This window comes from Biomphalaria glabrata, chromosome 1, assembly GCF_947242115.1.
Source record: "Biomphalaria glabrata chromosome 1, xgBioGlab47.1, whole genome shotgun sequence".
Classification (NCBI taxonomy): domain Eukaryota; kingdom Metazoa; phylum Mollusca; class Gastropoda; family Planorbidae; genus Biomphalaria; species Biomphalaria glabrata.
In genome coordinates, this window is record NC_074711.1 from 89,520,831 (window position 1) to 89,537,329 (window position 16,499).

The 16,499-nt window shown below is 38.2% G+C and overlaps 1 protein-coding gene across 5 annotated transcripts in view; it reads left to right on the forward strand.

Moving 5' to 3' along the window:
* LOC106061055 (SCO-spondin-like) overlaps positions 1–16,499 on the forward strand; it is a 75,857-nt gene that overhangs the window by 27,486 nt on the left and 31,872 nt on the right. For all 5 annotated transcript variants that reach the window (XM_056018470.1, XM_056018471.1, XM_056018472.1 and 2 more), the window contains 11 exons: positions 527–686; positions 1,682–1,993; positions 5,514–5,681; positions 7,061–7,253; positions 8,300–8,549; positions 10,443–10,644; positions 10,929–11,023; positions 11,820–11,869; positions 13,558–13,673; positions 14,023–14,254; positions 14,502–14,707. In XM_056018470.1, coding sequence (XP_055874445.1) covers positions 527–686; positions 1,682–1,993; positions 5,514–5,681; positions 7,061–7,253; positions 8,300–8,549; positions 10,443–10,644; positions 10,929–11,023; positions 11,820–11,869; positions 13,558–13,673; positions 14,023–14,254; positions 14,502–14,707 — 1,984 coding nt within the window. The remainder of the gene's footprint in view (positions 1–526; positions 687–1,681; positions 1,994–5,513; positions 5,682–7,060; positions 7,254–8,299; positions 8,550–10,442; positions 10,645–10,928; positions 11,024–11,819; positions 11,870–13,557; positions 13,674–14,022; positions 14,255–14,501; positions 14,708–16,499) is intronic.

A 16,499-nucleotide genomic window follows, 5' to 3' on the forward strand; every position in this document is an offset into this window, starting at 1 on the left:
TCTCTACCCAAAGATTATCTCCTCTTTAAAAAAAAAATAAAAAATTATTCTCTGGCCAGGTTGGTTTTGTTTTCTATGTATTCTATATAAAACAAAATTAATTAATAACTACTAATTGATAAAATAATTGGTGAATTTTTCGATTTATCAATGTTTTGATGCGGGCAAATAATAATTGTGCAAAGTTTCATCTTGATCCGAGATTTAGAAGTTGGAGAAATAACGTGTACAAAATCTGGCGCAGACAGTCGAAGCCAATTGATATAACTTGTGCAAAACTTTATGAATGTTGTTTACAATCCATGTGATGGTGAAAAAGAATGTGATATGTCATAGAATCCAATGACGATGTTGGGTTTATTTCAATAGTAGCCTAACTGTACATTAGATTTAATTAAATCCGTCTTCACCTCTTTTATCTTCAGTATTAACCTATGGTCTACAATTACATTGTACCTAATGAAGACGAGCAATATATTGTTTCATATTATTTGTTTTTATGAATTTGTTTCTATGTTATCTTCAGCACTTGTGCAGCAAGTGGTTTATGGACCTGCGTTAAATCCAACAACTGTTATGCCTCCTGCTCTGTGTACGGGCCTGGCATCTTGACGACCTTTGACCGCCAGGATTTTTTTCTGTCCTCAGACGATACAACTTGTCTTTTTACTTTAGTAGCGCACCAAGTGAGTTGTAACTTTTTAATAGAGTTTAAAATGTGTCAATCTTGGTAGCGTACAATTATTTAGATATACAGACTTTAAAACAATTAATTGTACCTTATAATAAATAACTATATATTATAACAGATAGATAACCAGCTAGCCAGCCAGCCAGCCAGCCAGACAGATAGATAGATAGATAGATAGATAGATAGATAGATAGATAGATAGATAGATAGATAGATAGACACACAGATAGACAAACAGACAGACAGACAGACAGACAGATAGATAGATAGATAGATAGATAGATAGATAGATAGATTGATTGATTGATTGATTGATTGATAGATTAATAGATAGATAGATAGACAGACAGACAGACAGATAGATAGATAGATAGATAGATAGATAGATAGATAGATAGATAGATAGATAGATAGATAGATATATAGATAGATAGATAGATTGATTGATTGATTGATAGATATATAGATAGATAGATAGATAGATAGATAGATAGATAGATAGATAGATAGATAGATAGATAGATAGATAGATAGACAAACAGACAGACAGAGACAGACAGACAGACATATAGACAGATAGATAGATAGATAGATAGATAGATAGATAGATAGATAGATAGATAGATAGATAGACAAACAGACAGACAGAGACAGACAGACAGACATATAGATAGATAGATAGATAGATAGATAGATAGATAGATAGATAGATAGATAGATAGATAGATAGATAGATAGATAGATAGATAGATAGATAGATAGATAGATAGATAGATAGATAGATAGATAGACAAACAGACAGACAGAGACAGACAGACAGACAGACATATAGATAGATAGATAGATAGATAGATAGATAGATAGATAGATAGATAGATAGATAGATAGATTGATTGATTGATTGATTGATTGATTGATTGATAAATTGATAGACAGATATTGATTTATGTTGATTTGATTGATATCATTCTGTTCTGTTTACTCCCCCAGAAAAATGATTTACAGATAAACATGATTTCTCAGAAGTCCCCACTGACTCCATCTACTCTAACACCTCTTGGTGTTGAACTCAAAGGGGACAAGGTCCACTTTGTGGTCATCTTCCATAACTTCACTTTTTATGAGGTGCTGGACCTTAAGAGCAATAGCAGCGTCAGGCTTCCTTATACGAACGAGTTTGTTTATATTCGAACCCCCACGTCATCCAGTATCGCAATAGACGCTTTTGAGTTTCGAATTCTTCTGTTCAATCTGAACTACTTGGTGGTCGCGACCTGGGAGTCATTCTATGAAGCAGGCTCGGTAAGATGTACACATTTATATTTGCAGTTTTATGCTAATGGTGTGTTTGATGTGTTGGATGTTACAGTGGTCTACAAACTGTGAAACTAGTTAAGGTGTTTGATGTGTTAGATGTTACAGCATGGAATGGGTTGCCTGAGCTAGCCAGGAAAACCAGTGACTTGGCAGAATTTTAAGTCATTGGTTAATATGCATGACTGAATGCATGAAGCGTAGGGTGTAATCATCTTCTTTTTTTTTGAAGTAACGTCTGTATTATATAAGATAAGATAAGATACAGTACAACAAATTAAGGTTAAAGTAGTTTTGTACAGACCGTTACCTGGTCAAAAAGGGAGGGGTTGGTGTAAATGCACGTTTAGAGACGTGGCGTTGATATAGTGTGACTATAGAGGGACTGGTCACTACTACTGTGTCGCGAATGCGTAAAATGCTGGGTTCGTGCTTCCTGGAGTACTCTTGACACGTGACAAACATAGATACTACAGATTGACGTCCGTTTCAGCAGACAAATATAAAGTTTATTTGACAACAATAATAGTAATACTGCACTCCTTGTTAGTTACACAAGTCAAGGAATAAAGAATCCTATCCGCATAACAGCGGTATCAAATATATCCAATGCGTTAAACTCTCTCGAGTAGATTACAAATCACGTCCGCATCTCAGCGGGTAACACTGTAGAGAATAATCCAGAATAACTACTACAAATATATGTCTCAAAAGACCACTGGCATCAACTGCCCAAAAGTTACTACCTAACTGAAATTACTACTCGACTTTCTAAGTCGCTACTGTCCGTCCCGGACCAAAAATATACAACTTGACCGCCCGGTCTAAAGGATACCACTTGACTGACTTGACTTAAAGGCACATTCTTCGTCCCATATGCTAGGACAAATTTGTACAAATGCTCCTTCTCCCCTAGTGCTATTAGAGCATGGAATGGGTTGCCTGAACTAGCCAGGAAAACCAGTGACTTGGCTGAATTTAAGTCATTGGTTAATATGCATGATGCGTAGGACGTAATCATCTTCTTTTATGAAGTAACGTCTGTATTATATAAGATAAGATAACTCTAAGTCTAACTTTATTCATTCTACTTCCTGTTTTCTACATCAGGAATTCCACATGTCTTTTAACCTCTTAACATGACGTGAACATTAAATCAGGCAATGTTAACTGAGACTGTGACAGTTGGGAGGACGAAATATTTAGTAGGAAAGGGGGAGGAAGCAAAATAGTAATAGTGAACGTTGGTCTAGGTCTTCTGTCAATGCGACGATGTTGTCAGCGTGAATTCTTGGCACTGTAGACTTGTTCTGTAGTTACTACGCTAACCTTTTTTTCTAATATAATCACGTCATAATCACTTTCGCGTTCATCATTTGTCTCTATAGGTGCGTCACCGAACTCTAATTTCTTCTAAGTATATAGTATTCCATTTTCTTTCTAAGGCTAATTATGGTTTTTTTTTAAATTTATATCGGAACGATTTGGAAATATAGATAAATAAATGATATAATAATAATAATAATAATAATGGGTAGTCTTCGAGTCCGAAGATTAGTGAGGAATGCAGTATTTCCCGTGGCTGCGCAGTCTCAGCTGTGTCCTACATATTTTTCCACATCCAGGGCAAGCATAACCATTGTCCGCAGGTGGTCGATTTAGATTTTCTTTTCGCCGTCTACGTTTGTCCTCGGCAGCAGATTTTCTTTTGGTCTCAAATGTGTATCCCGCGGCCTTCGTGAGTGATACAATAATAAAATAAGTAAATAAACATTATGGTTCTTAATATGTGCGTGTGATTCTGTGTATTGGAGGGGAATAAATTATGTTGTTGTAGATCCGAGAACTGCAGTGGTGTGGCTAGGGATTTGGGAGCCCTTGGGGGCTTGGCCTTTTCAGGGCCCCTGCATTTTGACATTTGACAACATGACATGAGAAAATGTTCTTAATAAATATATGTCTAAATTCCAATCGGTACAGTATATAAGTATATAAGTACTGTACTGAATAAAGACATAAACAACAGGATAAATAAAATTAATAACCAAAAATAGTCATTAAAACTCTTTTATTGAATAATACCGTTGTTTATTGGCGAATAATGCCAAAATCAATTCATATCGCCACACGTCGTGCTTTCAGTGCAGCAACGGCATCTACAACTAGGAAGTTGTACTAGGAATTAAACTATCTTCAACTCTGAAGGAAAATCAGAATTATGTAAAACATTTTACAAACATTTTACAAACATTTTACAAAACAACATCAAGATCAGCGCTGTCTAGTACTTTATGACTCCACATAAACAGCAAGATTGCATGGCAGCGGCGTAATATTATATATTTAATGTTAATGTCTCAAAAAGCCTCTGACAACCAGTCCAACTCCTGGCCTTCACGTGTGGCTCAGTTACTGAGGCCTGGCGGAAGCGTTACCACAGACAGGAGAAGGGGCAAAGGCGAGCAACTGGCGCCTAAACCAGTAAGCTTCGGACAGGAGGGGCTCGTTAGCCTTGGTTGGCTACCCATCTAGGAGAAGGAAAACTCTGAATCCAAACCTCCGCTGCCCTGCGGCTATACCCAAACACGGGAAAGGCTTCAGGAGACAACCCTGAGGAAAAATCAGGAGCTGGTGACCCTTAGGCAGACTGTGGCACACCGTGCTACAGCCTGGCAGATCCTGCGGCGCTACTGATCCCAAACTGTGTTGGATTCTCCGTTCCTTTGGTCACATCAGTTGCGCGGAGAGGGGGGGGGGAACTGCTGTGTGGGCGACATCGTTCCGACCATAAACAATGCCCAGGCTTTCATCGCTCTGAGATGAACCATAGTCGTCCTACGACTGAAGGAGGCCAATGACAATGAATGTTAAAAAATTAGGTCATTCTTTCGGGGGCCCGGGAGGAGTTTTGAATTTGGACACACACACACACACACACACCCACCCCAATCCTTCCTTCTACATTGAAGAACTGAAGGCTGGGTGGTATGGTGTGATTTGATTTTATGTAGTGGAGATTTGAAAGAACTATAAAATTACAATTGTTTATGGTTATAGGTGGTTGAAGGGAGCGAACTCACATACAATATATAATAATAAATAAGAGGAAGATAATAGGTGGAAGATTTGGTTGTGTGAAATTCAAAATTATTTCTATAAATAGTAGTAAAAAAAAAAACTACACAAGAACTCTTTTGTTTTCTCAGCAATCAAATCATTGAACAACATGCAGCTTTCTGATATAAACTTTTACAGTAATGTTTAAGATTAACTGTGCTATGAACTTATATTTCATGTGGTGTGGTATTATTTGTCTGCTCTTAGAAAATACATGTATCGTTAAGTATAGTACGCATATCCTCACGGATTATACAGATTTTATTTTTTTATTAAGTAATATTGCAATAAGATGAAATAACAATATAAAAGGAAAATCTACACAAATCTAAAAATTTTCTGTTTAGATTCACATTCAAACTGAAGGTCTAAAACAATTTTTTTTTCCCAGCTCCGGGGTCTGTGCGGAAACATGAACAGACAAATTCATGATGACAGGTTATTGCCCTCTGGGATTGATGCAGAATCGGATGACAAGTATATAGGAGCTTATTCTACGGACTCTTGTGGTCGATCTGGCTTTAGAAGTATTGACGACTCAGTCGGTGGACAACAGAAGGTAGGGGTAAAGTCTCAAAGACACTAAAGATGACATCGTCTCTTAACTCTTTCTCTCCGTAATTATTTACCACATTCTGGTGGAATCAACGCAGGTAGTGTCAGTTAGGAGAGAAAGAGTTAATATAACAAAATGAAATGAACTCTTAAAGATTACATCGTCTTTTAACTCTTTCTCTCCGTAATTATTTTCCACATTCTGGTGGAATCAACGCTGGTATCGTCAGTTAGGAGAGAAAGAGTTAATATAACAAAATGAAATGAACTCTTAACATAAGCGTATTTTCACCTGACTGCTTGACGTATTTAAATAAGCAAATGTTCTCGTATTTGTAAAAGATTTCCCTTTTCAGACCTTGCGATCTATGGGGGCAGATGAAGTCAAGGTCATCTGTTTCTGTCATTGACGGTTAACGAGGGTGTCATGTGGCCAGTAGAATTACCAACAGAATTTGCTTTTCAGCCTACGTTACATAATTTTTGGTGAGCTAAAAGGTGGTCAACGTAACAGAGGCGCCCACACGGAAACGCTTCAAAGACCAGTTTAGGCATCAACTTTCCTTGGCTGACATAGAAGAGAGCACCTGGCTGCATGCGGCGTGGGAACAAGACAGCTGGAGGTCACTCACGAAGGCCGCGGGATACGCATTTGAGACCAAAAGAAAATCCGCAGCCGAGGACAAACGCAGACGACGAAAAGGAAATCGAAATCGACCACCTGCGGACAATGGTTATGCTAGCCCTGGATGTGGCAAAATATGCAGGTCACAGTTGGGGCTGCGCAGCCACTGGAAATACTGTATTCCTCATTAATCTTCGGACTCGAAGACAAGCCTTTAGACTTAGACTTAGGTCCTCCCGCGCCGTTCGGCGCATTGGGCGGCAAGCTGTCTCCATAAAGATCTGTCACTGGCAATGTCTTAAGCCTCCTCCCACCTGGTGTCCACTGTTCTGAGGTCCTCCATGAAGGTGTGTCGCCAAGTAATACGAGGACGTCCCTGTTTGCGCTTTCCTCGTTTTGGCTTCCATGTTATTGCAACTCTTGGTGTGCGTAATTCATTTTGACGTAGACCAGTTACGTCAAAATGAGACAAGCTTTATACATAATCAATGGAGTTGGGTGAACTTAGGGGCCTCCTAAAAATTCCGAAGTTCATATCCCATTCTTACCTGGATGCAAACTCGAGACCCGTTGGTTCGGAAGCCAAGTGCTTTACCACTCTGCCACCACAACTCAGTATTTGTAACCTTTTATTAACAGAAAAAAATGTTTGTGAAGTCAACTTTAAAGTTTAGATTATTCTAGTCTCTCATTTCTCTAGTTATTTTATCTTGTCAAAGATTTTAATGACAGTTTTTCTGTCTGCCTTTAATCTTTAGTTCGCAGGTTTGAGTGACATTTTAGAAAACATTTATATTCCGATCAGTAACCTGGACAGGGTAGCGCTGGTCAGTCAGGAATGGTCAGTAGTTCAGTCCACTCTTCTGAAAATTTCCCACTCGCTACAAATACCATTTTCCTTTCTAACTGGACACTTGAAGAAACACACCACGCTACCAGACCTTCTTCCAGGTTGGAACATCACATTCATGTCGTGTTTGTCATGTCATTGTTATATTCATTATTATTCATTATATCTGTTAACTTACCCTTAAGCATATAGATTAGAGTACCGTACAGAAACCTACTGAAAAATGGATAGATTAGACTAATTAATTTAGATCAATTATTTCATGCGGAGTTTAGGTCATTGGTAAATATGCATGACTAAATGCATGACGCGTAGGACGTAATCATCCTCTTTTTGAAGTAAAGCCTGTATCATATAAGATAAGATAAGAAATGTGATATATATATACAATATATATATACACACAAAGAGAGATAGAGAGACAGACAGATCGATTCGATAGATAGATTTGATTGATAGATTTGATAGATAGAAAGATAAATATATATATATATATATATATATATATATATAGATAGATAGATAGATAGATAGATAGATAGATAGATAGATAGATAGATAGATAGATAGATAGATAGATAGATAGATAGATAGATAGATAGATTTGATTGATAGATTTGATAGATAGAAAGATAAATATCTATATATATATATAGATAGATAGATAGATAGATAGATAGATAGATAGATAGATAGATAGATGGATGGATGGATGGATGGATGGATGGATGGATGGATGGATGGATAGATAGATAAATAGATAGATAGATAGATAGATAGATAGATAGATAGATAGATAGATAGATAGATAGATAGATAGATAGATAGATAGATAGATAGATAGATAGATAGATAGATTTGATTGATAGATTTGATAGATAGAAAGATAAATATCTATATAGATAGATAGATAGATAGATAGATAGATAGATAGATAGATAGATAGATAGATAGATAGATAGATAGATAGATAGATAGATAGATAGATGGATGGATGGATGGATGGATGGATGGATGGATAGATAAATAGATAGATAGATAGATAGATAGATAGATAGATAGATAGATAGATAGATAGATAGATAGATAGATAGATAGATAGATTTGAATTGATTGATTTTATTTGATTTCTTTTTCTTTGAAATAGAAATGCAAACGTGTCAAGGTGACCTAGATTACAATGACCACAACCCAGTCTGGCTATCCCATTGCCTCGACCCCCAGCTGTCCGTCAGGATGTTCACGGATAAAACTGTACCAGGATGTTCTTGCCCACATGGTCATCTGCTGACCCATGAAGGACGTTGCGTAAGAAGGAAAGACTGCCCATGTTTTGAAGTCCAGTCTAAGGCCTATGTCAAGCCAGGTTCTTTCCAAAAAGATTACTGCATACGTTGGTAAGTTTTTGATAACTTTGGGTTCTTGGTAGAATGAAATGAATTCCAAAGTGGAGACTTGAAGATTTCTTTGTGAATAATGGAATTGAAGCCAATTTACTTATGGTTATTCTCTGTCTGTGGCATTTTACGTCTCGAGAGACGATCTTTTCCCTTTGCAACTTCTTGTGTGACTAAAGAGGCCAATCCTTGATACACAGCTGCGATCGCAGGTTGGGCATATATAGTCACCAGGCGCCGTTGCATTTTCACCCTTCTTTCTGCTTCTGTTGTGTATGACATCTGCAATCTGTGACCCTTCCTTTATGCTCTCTTATAGTTATTGGGACATCACATAATCTCTCTATTTATTAAGTATTTTAGATAGATGTATCTTGACCCTTAGAGAATGGAATGTCAATAAACGAAATATAAAAATGCTCCAAAACAACAACAAAACTTGTGTAGTGGGAAGAACTCCACACGTACAACTATGTATTGTAGAAGTTATTTCGAACAAAGTAATTAATTACCAATAATCATTGACTGATTGGATAATTTTTTTTTAATTTATTCATGTTTTATTAGGTACAATAAATAGCCTACTTGTTTAAAGTTTCAACTTGATCTGAGAATGGGTGTGGGAGAAATATTTTTTTCAACTCTTATATCAGACAGACAGTCACAATTGATATAAGCTTTATAATCAATAAAGTAACAATTTCCTTACTTTAGGCCTAATAAAGTTCGAAAGTAACAATTTCCTTACTTTAGGCCTAATAAAGTTCGAAAGTAACAATTTCCTTACTTTAGGCCTAATAAAGTTCGAAAGTAACAATTTCCTTACTTTAGGCCTAATAAAGTTCTAAAGAAAGAAGGCCTGGCCTATCACAATAACAAGACGAAGACCTAAGTCCAGACTCCAGACTGTTAGATACTTGAATGAGTTTAATACGTAAAGGTCACAGTCGAGGCTCTGTCCGTAATACGATGTTGTCCCCTTGAATTCCAAACACCAACTGCCTAATTAGAAAAATTAATAAAATAGAAACCACTCGTCTGTGACATGTTTGTTTGTTTTGTAAAATGTTTTACATGTTTCGGATGTTCCTTCAGAGTTGAAGACTTGAAGATAGTTTACTTCCTAGTCCAAACCTCCCGCAGGACGACGGGGGGATGGGAGCGGGCAGGATTTGAACCCTCGACCATCGATAAATCCGAACGACAGTCCAGCGAGCAAACCGCATGACCAGGCAGCCATCACGTCACGTTCAAAGTCCCTCAACTATGGTACACTTTGAATAGATTCTATGATTCTGCTCAGGCGCGGACAGGATGTCAAAATCGGCCCGGGCATTTCTATAAAATTCGGCCCACAAATTCTCTATCATAAGATGGGCATCCAATGTCTAGGTGTATCGGTCCTTAAAAATCATTGTTAAGTTTGATAATGTATCGATATGCATGCTTACAGTGAACTCTATATCTTAATAAGCAATATAGCGTCTTTTTAAATCAGCAATTATGAAGGCCCTAAAAAGATGAAGCCTACTAGTAGCAATGTCTACTACATTCTACATTTTATTTTCGGAAAATGTGTTTGATTAAAAGAGTATTACACTGTAATGTCTGTTAAAGACTTTTTGTTTAAACACGACGCTCAGAGGGCCTTTTATCAAAATAATAATAATAACATAATAAGGATATTATAAAACCTTTAACAACTTGATATGTGCCATAGTGACTTCGATCAGGCATTTCGGTGGCCCTACTGGCCCATTTGGGTACCGGCCCACCGGGCATTTGCCCAAATGCCAATATAGCCAGTCCGCCCCTGATTCTGCTTCTTTATGGAACAACCTCTTCACAAGTCTTGTGTAGTGAATTAATAAAACCACATGCTTCATTCTCCAGCCAATGTGATGATGCTCTAATAAGTTGTCAAGACAAGTGTGCTGAAATCGTCTGCCCGAAAAACCAAGTGGCGTACACAAAAATCAAACGTCAAAACGATATGTGTGCCAGGTACAAGTGTCCCGACAAATTTAATACTATAATGACTTGTGCAGACGATATAAGGGACTGCGTTTGCCAGGATGGATTTGCTGAGACTTTAGTAAGTTGTTTATTTTCTCTCAATAACTTCTTGAACGAAAAAAAAAAACAGATGAATTATGGGTTTTATTTTAATTATTAAAAAAAACCACTAAAACATTTTTTAAAAATTAAACATAGCTATTTCAGAGAACTTATATTTAGTTCTAAAATAATTCAGCAGCAGCTGACTAGTTTTTCATCAAAGCAGGTGTGACCAATTCTGCAATACAAATATATTTCTCTTTTGATATGTATTTCCGAAATCAGTTACTTATTTATGAAAGAATCATACATCTGTTTCAGGATGGTCAGTGTACCCGAATCGGCACTTGCCCGTGCTTCTATAATGACATCTGGTATCCGAACAACTCTGAGATAACAATCCAGTTTGACATAGTGTGAGTGTTTTTAGGTGTGTTATGAATATAATAACATGAAAACCATGTCCGCAAAGTTGGCTTAAATACACTGCAACACACATCTCACATTTCGTGAACACATTCTTACGGATGAGTTACAAGCACCTTCAAACAACCGATACAGTACATAGTTTTCATAACAAGGTGTTAGTCTTTTGTTGATGTGTTGATAATTGTTGATTAGTAAACTAAACTTATTAACTTTGTGTGTTTATCATTGTCAGATGAATAATTATTTTTTTTATTTGTTGGAGCTGCTTTTTTTAAACCTATGGTAAAGTTAGGAGGCGCGGTGGTTGAGTGATAAAGCGCTTGGCTTCCGAACCCGGGGGTCCCGGGTTCGAGTCGTTGTGAAGGCTGGGATTTCTACGGCGCCTTTGAATTCTAACTGGTACCTGACAAAAGTTGGCGGTTGGTGGTTGTGCTGGCCACATGACACCATCGTTAAACGTGGGCCTCAGAAACAGTTCATCAACTGCCCCATAGTCACAAGGTCTGAAAAGGGAAATTTACTATTTATTTTTTAGGTTACAGTTCAATGGACCTCATTCATCAATCGTAAACAAACAACATTTAGCCACATGATAATATTGATAAAACAATGAAAAAAAAACCTGTCACGTTACCGCCTGTGTGTATTACGTAATTTGTATAGAAGAGATAAAGAACCACGTGGCTAAATGTTATTTGTTTACGATTGGTGAATGAAGTCCATTGACTAGGTTTAGAGATCTTAGAACATGATATCGATGTTAACATTCTGTTTGTCTTTCAGGAAGTGTGACAATAGCGTGTGGCGGAAAATAAAAAGAATTGACTTTCATGGTAGGTCAACATGACAATGTAAGGATCTTTTTAGTTAGGTTTAGGTCAAAATGACGATGTAAGGAACTTTTTAGTTAAGTTTAGGTCAACGTGACGATGTAAGGAACTTTTTAGTTAAGTTTGAGTCAACATGACGATGTAAGGAACTATTTAGTTAAGTTTAGGTCAACATGTCGATGTAAGGAACTTTTTACTAAGTTTAGGTCAACATGAGGATGTAAGGAACTTTTTAGCTAAGTTTAGGTCAACATGACGATGTAAGGAACTTTTTAGTTAAGTTTGGGTCAACATGACGATGTAAGGAACTTTTTAGCTAAGTTTAGGTCAACATGACGATTTAAGGAACTATTTAGTTAAGTTTAGGTCAACATGTCGATGTAAGGAACTTTTTAGTTAAGTTTAGGTCAACATGTCGATGTAAGGAACTTTTTAGCTAAGTTTAGGTCAACATGACGATGTAAGGAACTTTTTAGTTAAGTTTAGGTCAACATGACGATGTAAGGAACTTTTTAGTTAAGTTTAGGTCAACATGACGATGTAAGGAACTTTTTAGTTAAGTTTAGGTCAACATGACGATGTAAGGAAATTTCTTATCTTATAAAATACAGTTAGTCAATCTAGTCATGCATGCTAACCAATGACTTCAAATTTGCCAGTCATTGGTTTTCCTGGCTGGCTCAGCCAACCCATTCCATGCTCTAATAGTACTAGAGAAGATGGAGCATTTGTACAAATTTGTCCTAGCAAAATGACAATTTTTTAAAGGAAACCTCAGCATTTGTGCTATTCATTTTTAGCTTTTTCATCATAGGAATCCTTGGGCCCTAGGCCTCTTTTTTCTTCCCTCTTTTTGGGTATTTATCTCACCTCTTTTTTGGGCCTCTTTTTTTTTTTTTAATTAATTTTTATTTCAAAGAAAACACAAGAAAGACGATGTAATGAACTTTTTATTCAGATTAAATATGAAGACCCTCTTTTATGAATTGTCTCCGTAGTAGGTAAACGTAAGGGAATTGTTTTGGTCTGAGAGATGAAATGAATGATTATAGCAATCAATTTTACTCTGTACCGGTGACAAAACAAAACGCATATATTTTATAGCCTTAATGGAAGACCATCTGGGCGTCGTTGGTCTCGTTATAGCGACTGTGTGTCATCTCTTAGAGCAAATGGAGAGACGGGGCATTAGCTAAAGTTGGAAAGTTGTCTCCCTTACAGAATTCCTTTCCCCCCCCCCCAATTCTCTCTACACACAGCTGCTGGCTGCAGGGGGAACGGCAGATGCAGTTTGGGATCAGCAGTCTGACAGAGTTTGGCTCCTCGTTGCTTCTCAGGATTGGCTCCTGTGGCCTTTCCCATGTTTGGGTATAGCCGCATCGCAGCGGGGGTTTGGATTCAGATATTTATCTTCTTCTAGCCTACCTGTCTTATACATCCCCTCATGCACATTTTTTTTTCTGGTTTATGCACCAGATTTAATTATTAAATTAAGCTTTATGATGTTTGAGAATTTGAAATGAGTATTATAGGATATAAAGATAGAATTGGTACAATGTAGGCACACATAATAAATCTTAAATTAACTTTTTCTACAGCAAAGGCCAGTACGTATTATTTATTAATTATTAATCCAACCATTTTGTCCAATGTATGGGGTTGAATTCATACGATATCCCTCTTTTCCACAGCCTCCTGTTATTTGTCTGGCACATCAATGACAGTGGTGACGTTTGACGGAAGTGTGTTCCGTTTTCCGGGACGTTGTTCTTACACACTCATCAAATCGAACACACCGGAAGTGAAGGTTTGCTTTTATTTCATTTCAACCATGAAAGTCAATAAGGATGCGTTTCACATGACTACGCAAACCCAATTGCGTCCTGCATATTTCCCCGCATATGTATTGTGATTAATGGTGCAAATGTTGGATATGGATATATCTTATATAATACAGACGTTACTTCAAAAAAGAAGATAATTACTTCGAAAGCGTAATACATGCATTTAGTCATGCATTGGACCAAAGCGCTCTGAGCATGCTATAAGAATGAAAGTAGCGCTATATAAAAGCTTTATGGCATATGCATATATTTGTAATGTTATAATCTCTGGTTAATAAATGATTACTGTTGTCTAAATGTACATGTTTGTAGGTCAGCATAAAAAACCTGGCGTGTGGATCCTCAGGGATCGCCTGTTCCCATAAGATTGATATCCATGTCGGAGACACTCATGTCCAGCTGATTAAAGGGATCGAGGGGATCATCACAGGCAACACTGTTCTGGCCTTAAATGACTCTCTGAGACTCGGAGATGTCCACATTTTCTCGTCGACTCTTCACACAGTGGTCAGTTTCCAGGAGATAGCCTTATACTGGTCTGGAGGTAAGCATTGAGTTGATCACTCTCAATATTTGACTAACACACACACACACAACACTCCAGATAACACACACATAACACAACATACACTTAGCACATACACACAGCATACACGTATTACATACAGAAATAAGCCAAGCACACACTCGCACATAGCCTAACTGACAAAATCATATAACGTTAATCGCCTTTGAATATAAAAACTATCAGTATGGAGAACGTAGCATCAAGTATTCATTTGTTTCTCTAGCCCTGTTAACCAAAATTCAAGTCTCAGATAAATGGCTCAATAAGCTGGAGGGTCTGTGTGGGACTTATGACTTTGACTCGAAAAACGACTTTCTGAAATCTGATCACAGTCTCGGCAGCGATGCTATTGAATTTGGAATGTCTTGGAAGGAAGAAGGCGCCATCTGCTCCGACTCTGATTATGACATCACCACGCCGTCTTGTGAGGTATTTCACTCAATATTTCAGCATGACGTAATATGTCTATACGTAAATAGCTTTTTGGACTAGGTTACCGGCCTATTTGTTCCATCCCCACGATGAAATAAAAAAAAAAGCTAACCCAAGGTAGCCCGCAAGAGGCCTTGTTAGCTCTCGTTCTTAGCCTATCTAGCTCCACTTCTAGACGTTTCCACTGGAGGCACTTAGCTGAGGAGACGGGAGCTAAAATCCTCCGGACAATTGGAAACTGACCAATGGGAAACTCCTGCGTTAACATTTTGCAAATATCTGCTCGGGGGGATATCACAAAGAAATCACAGATGAGGCCCTATTGAATACACCCTTGATGATCTTTTTGGTTGTATAAAGTGTATAATCCGAAATCCGCGCCAGATATCAATGAAAAAATGTCAGAAATATGTTAGTCAGGTAATACCAGGAACGATTGTGCATTTTGGAATAAATATTCACAGGCATGCTATTCTGCCTCAAAGTGGCGCCCGTGTCGAAACGGTTACTTGAGGGGGTAACTAGGCTAAATGAATGGCGAAACTAAACTCCAGTGGGGGTGTCCAAGGGTACGCGAGAGTGGACCCATTGCACGGACGGAGCTGAAAGAGATCTCTCAAGACCCTGTCGATAATCCATGCGCCGTTCCTCAAGGCACCGTTACATTAATGGCGAGTTCCCCCCACTGTTAGCTTAGTATAACATAGGAAAATGGCGGAGGCTCCCGGTAAACTCGGTCCTTTGGCCATGTCCAGCCCATGCGTCTGGAGGCCAGTTTTGTCGGAAATAGCAATGCTTTATATAGGCATTGACTTGGGTCTCTTCCAGACAGAACGGTGGTTCAGACTAATTTTTTTTTTACTGTTTGACGCTCAAACAGGTTTTTTTCAAAGTTAAGAGCTCGAAAAGCCTTCGGCTCAGCTCTTTGACGATGAAACGGAATAAATATTAATATAACAGGGAGAAAAAAAACAACAAGAATTCGTGTGTCACAAACACTGTTATTATAAAGGTATGACTTTACTTTACCCGAGTTATTGAGAGGTTGACCATGGGTTTCAGGAGAGAAATGAGATCCTGAATAACACATTCACTAAAATAGTAAGGGGAGGAAATGAATTTTGATTGAAGTAACACATTAGGAGTTAGTGAGGGCTGAGGTAGGAGGTTGTAATTTGCTGTGTGTGACGAGTTGTTTCTTATGTACACAATTTGGAGTATTAGAGTGATAGGGGAAAATGGCCTCCTTCAGTCGCGAAGCGACTATGGATCATCTCATGGAAATGAGATGAATACCTGGGCATTAGCTGTGGTCGGAACGATGTCGCCCACACATCAGTTCCCCCCTCTCCACGCAGCTGATGTATCCAAAGGAACGGCAGTGCCGATACAGTTTGGGTTCAGCGGCGTCGCAGGTTCTGCCAGGGTGTAGCACTGGGTGCTTCAAACTGCCTTAGGGTCGCCAGCTCCTGATTTTTCCTCAGGGTTGACTCCCGAAGCCTTTCCCATGATTGGGTATAGCTTCAAGGCAACAGAGGTTTGAATTCAGAGTTTTCCTTCTCCTAGGTGGGTAGCCAGCCATGGCTAACGAGCCCCTCCTGCCTGAAGCTTACTGGTTAAGGCGCCAGTTACTCGCCTTTGTCCCTTCTCCTGTTAGTGAGAACAGTTCCGCCGAACTCAATATCTGAGCCACACGTGAAGGCCAGGAGTTGGACTGGTTGTCAGAGGCTATTTGAGACGCATGCCATTTGGAAGCATTTTATAGGTAGTGGAGTGCTTACAGCCATTA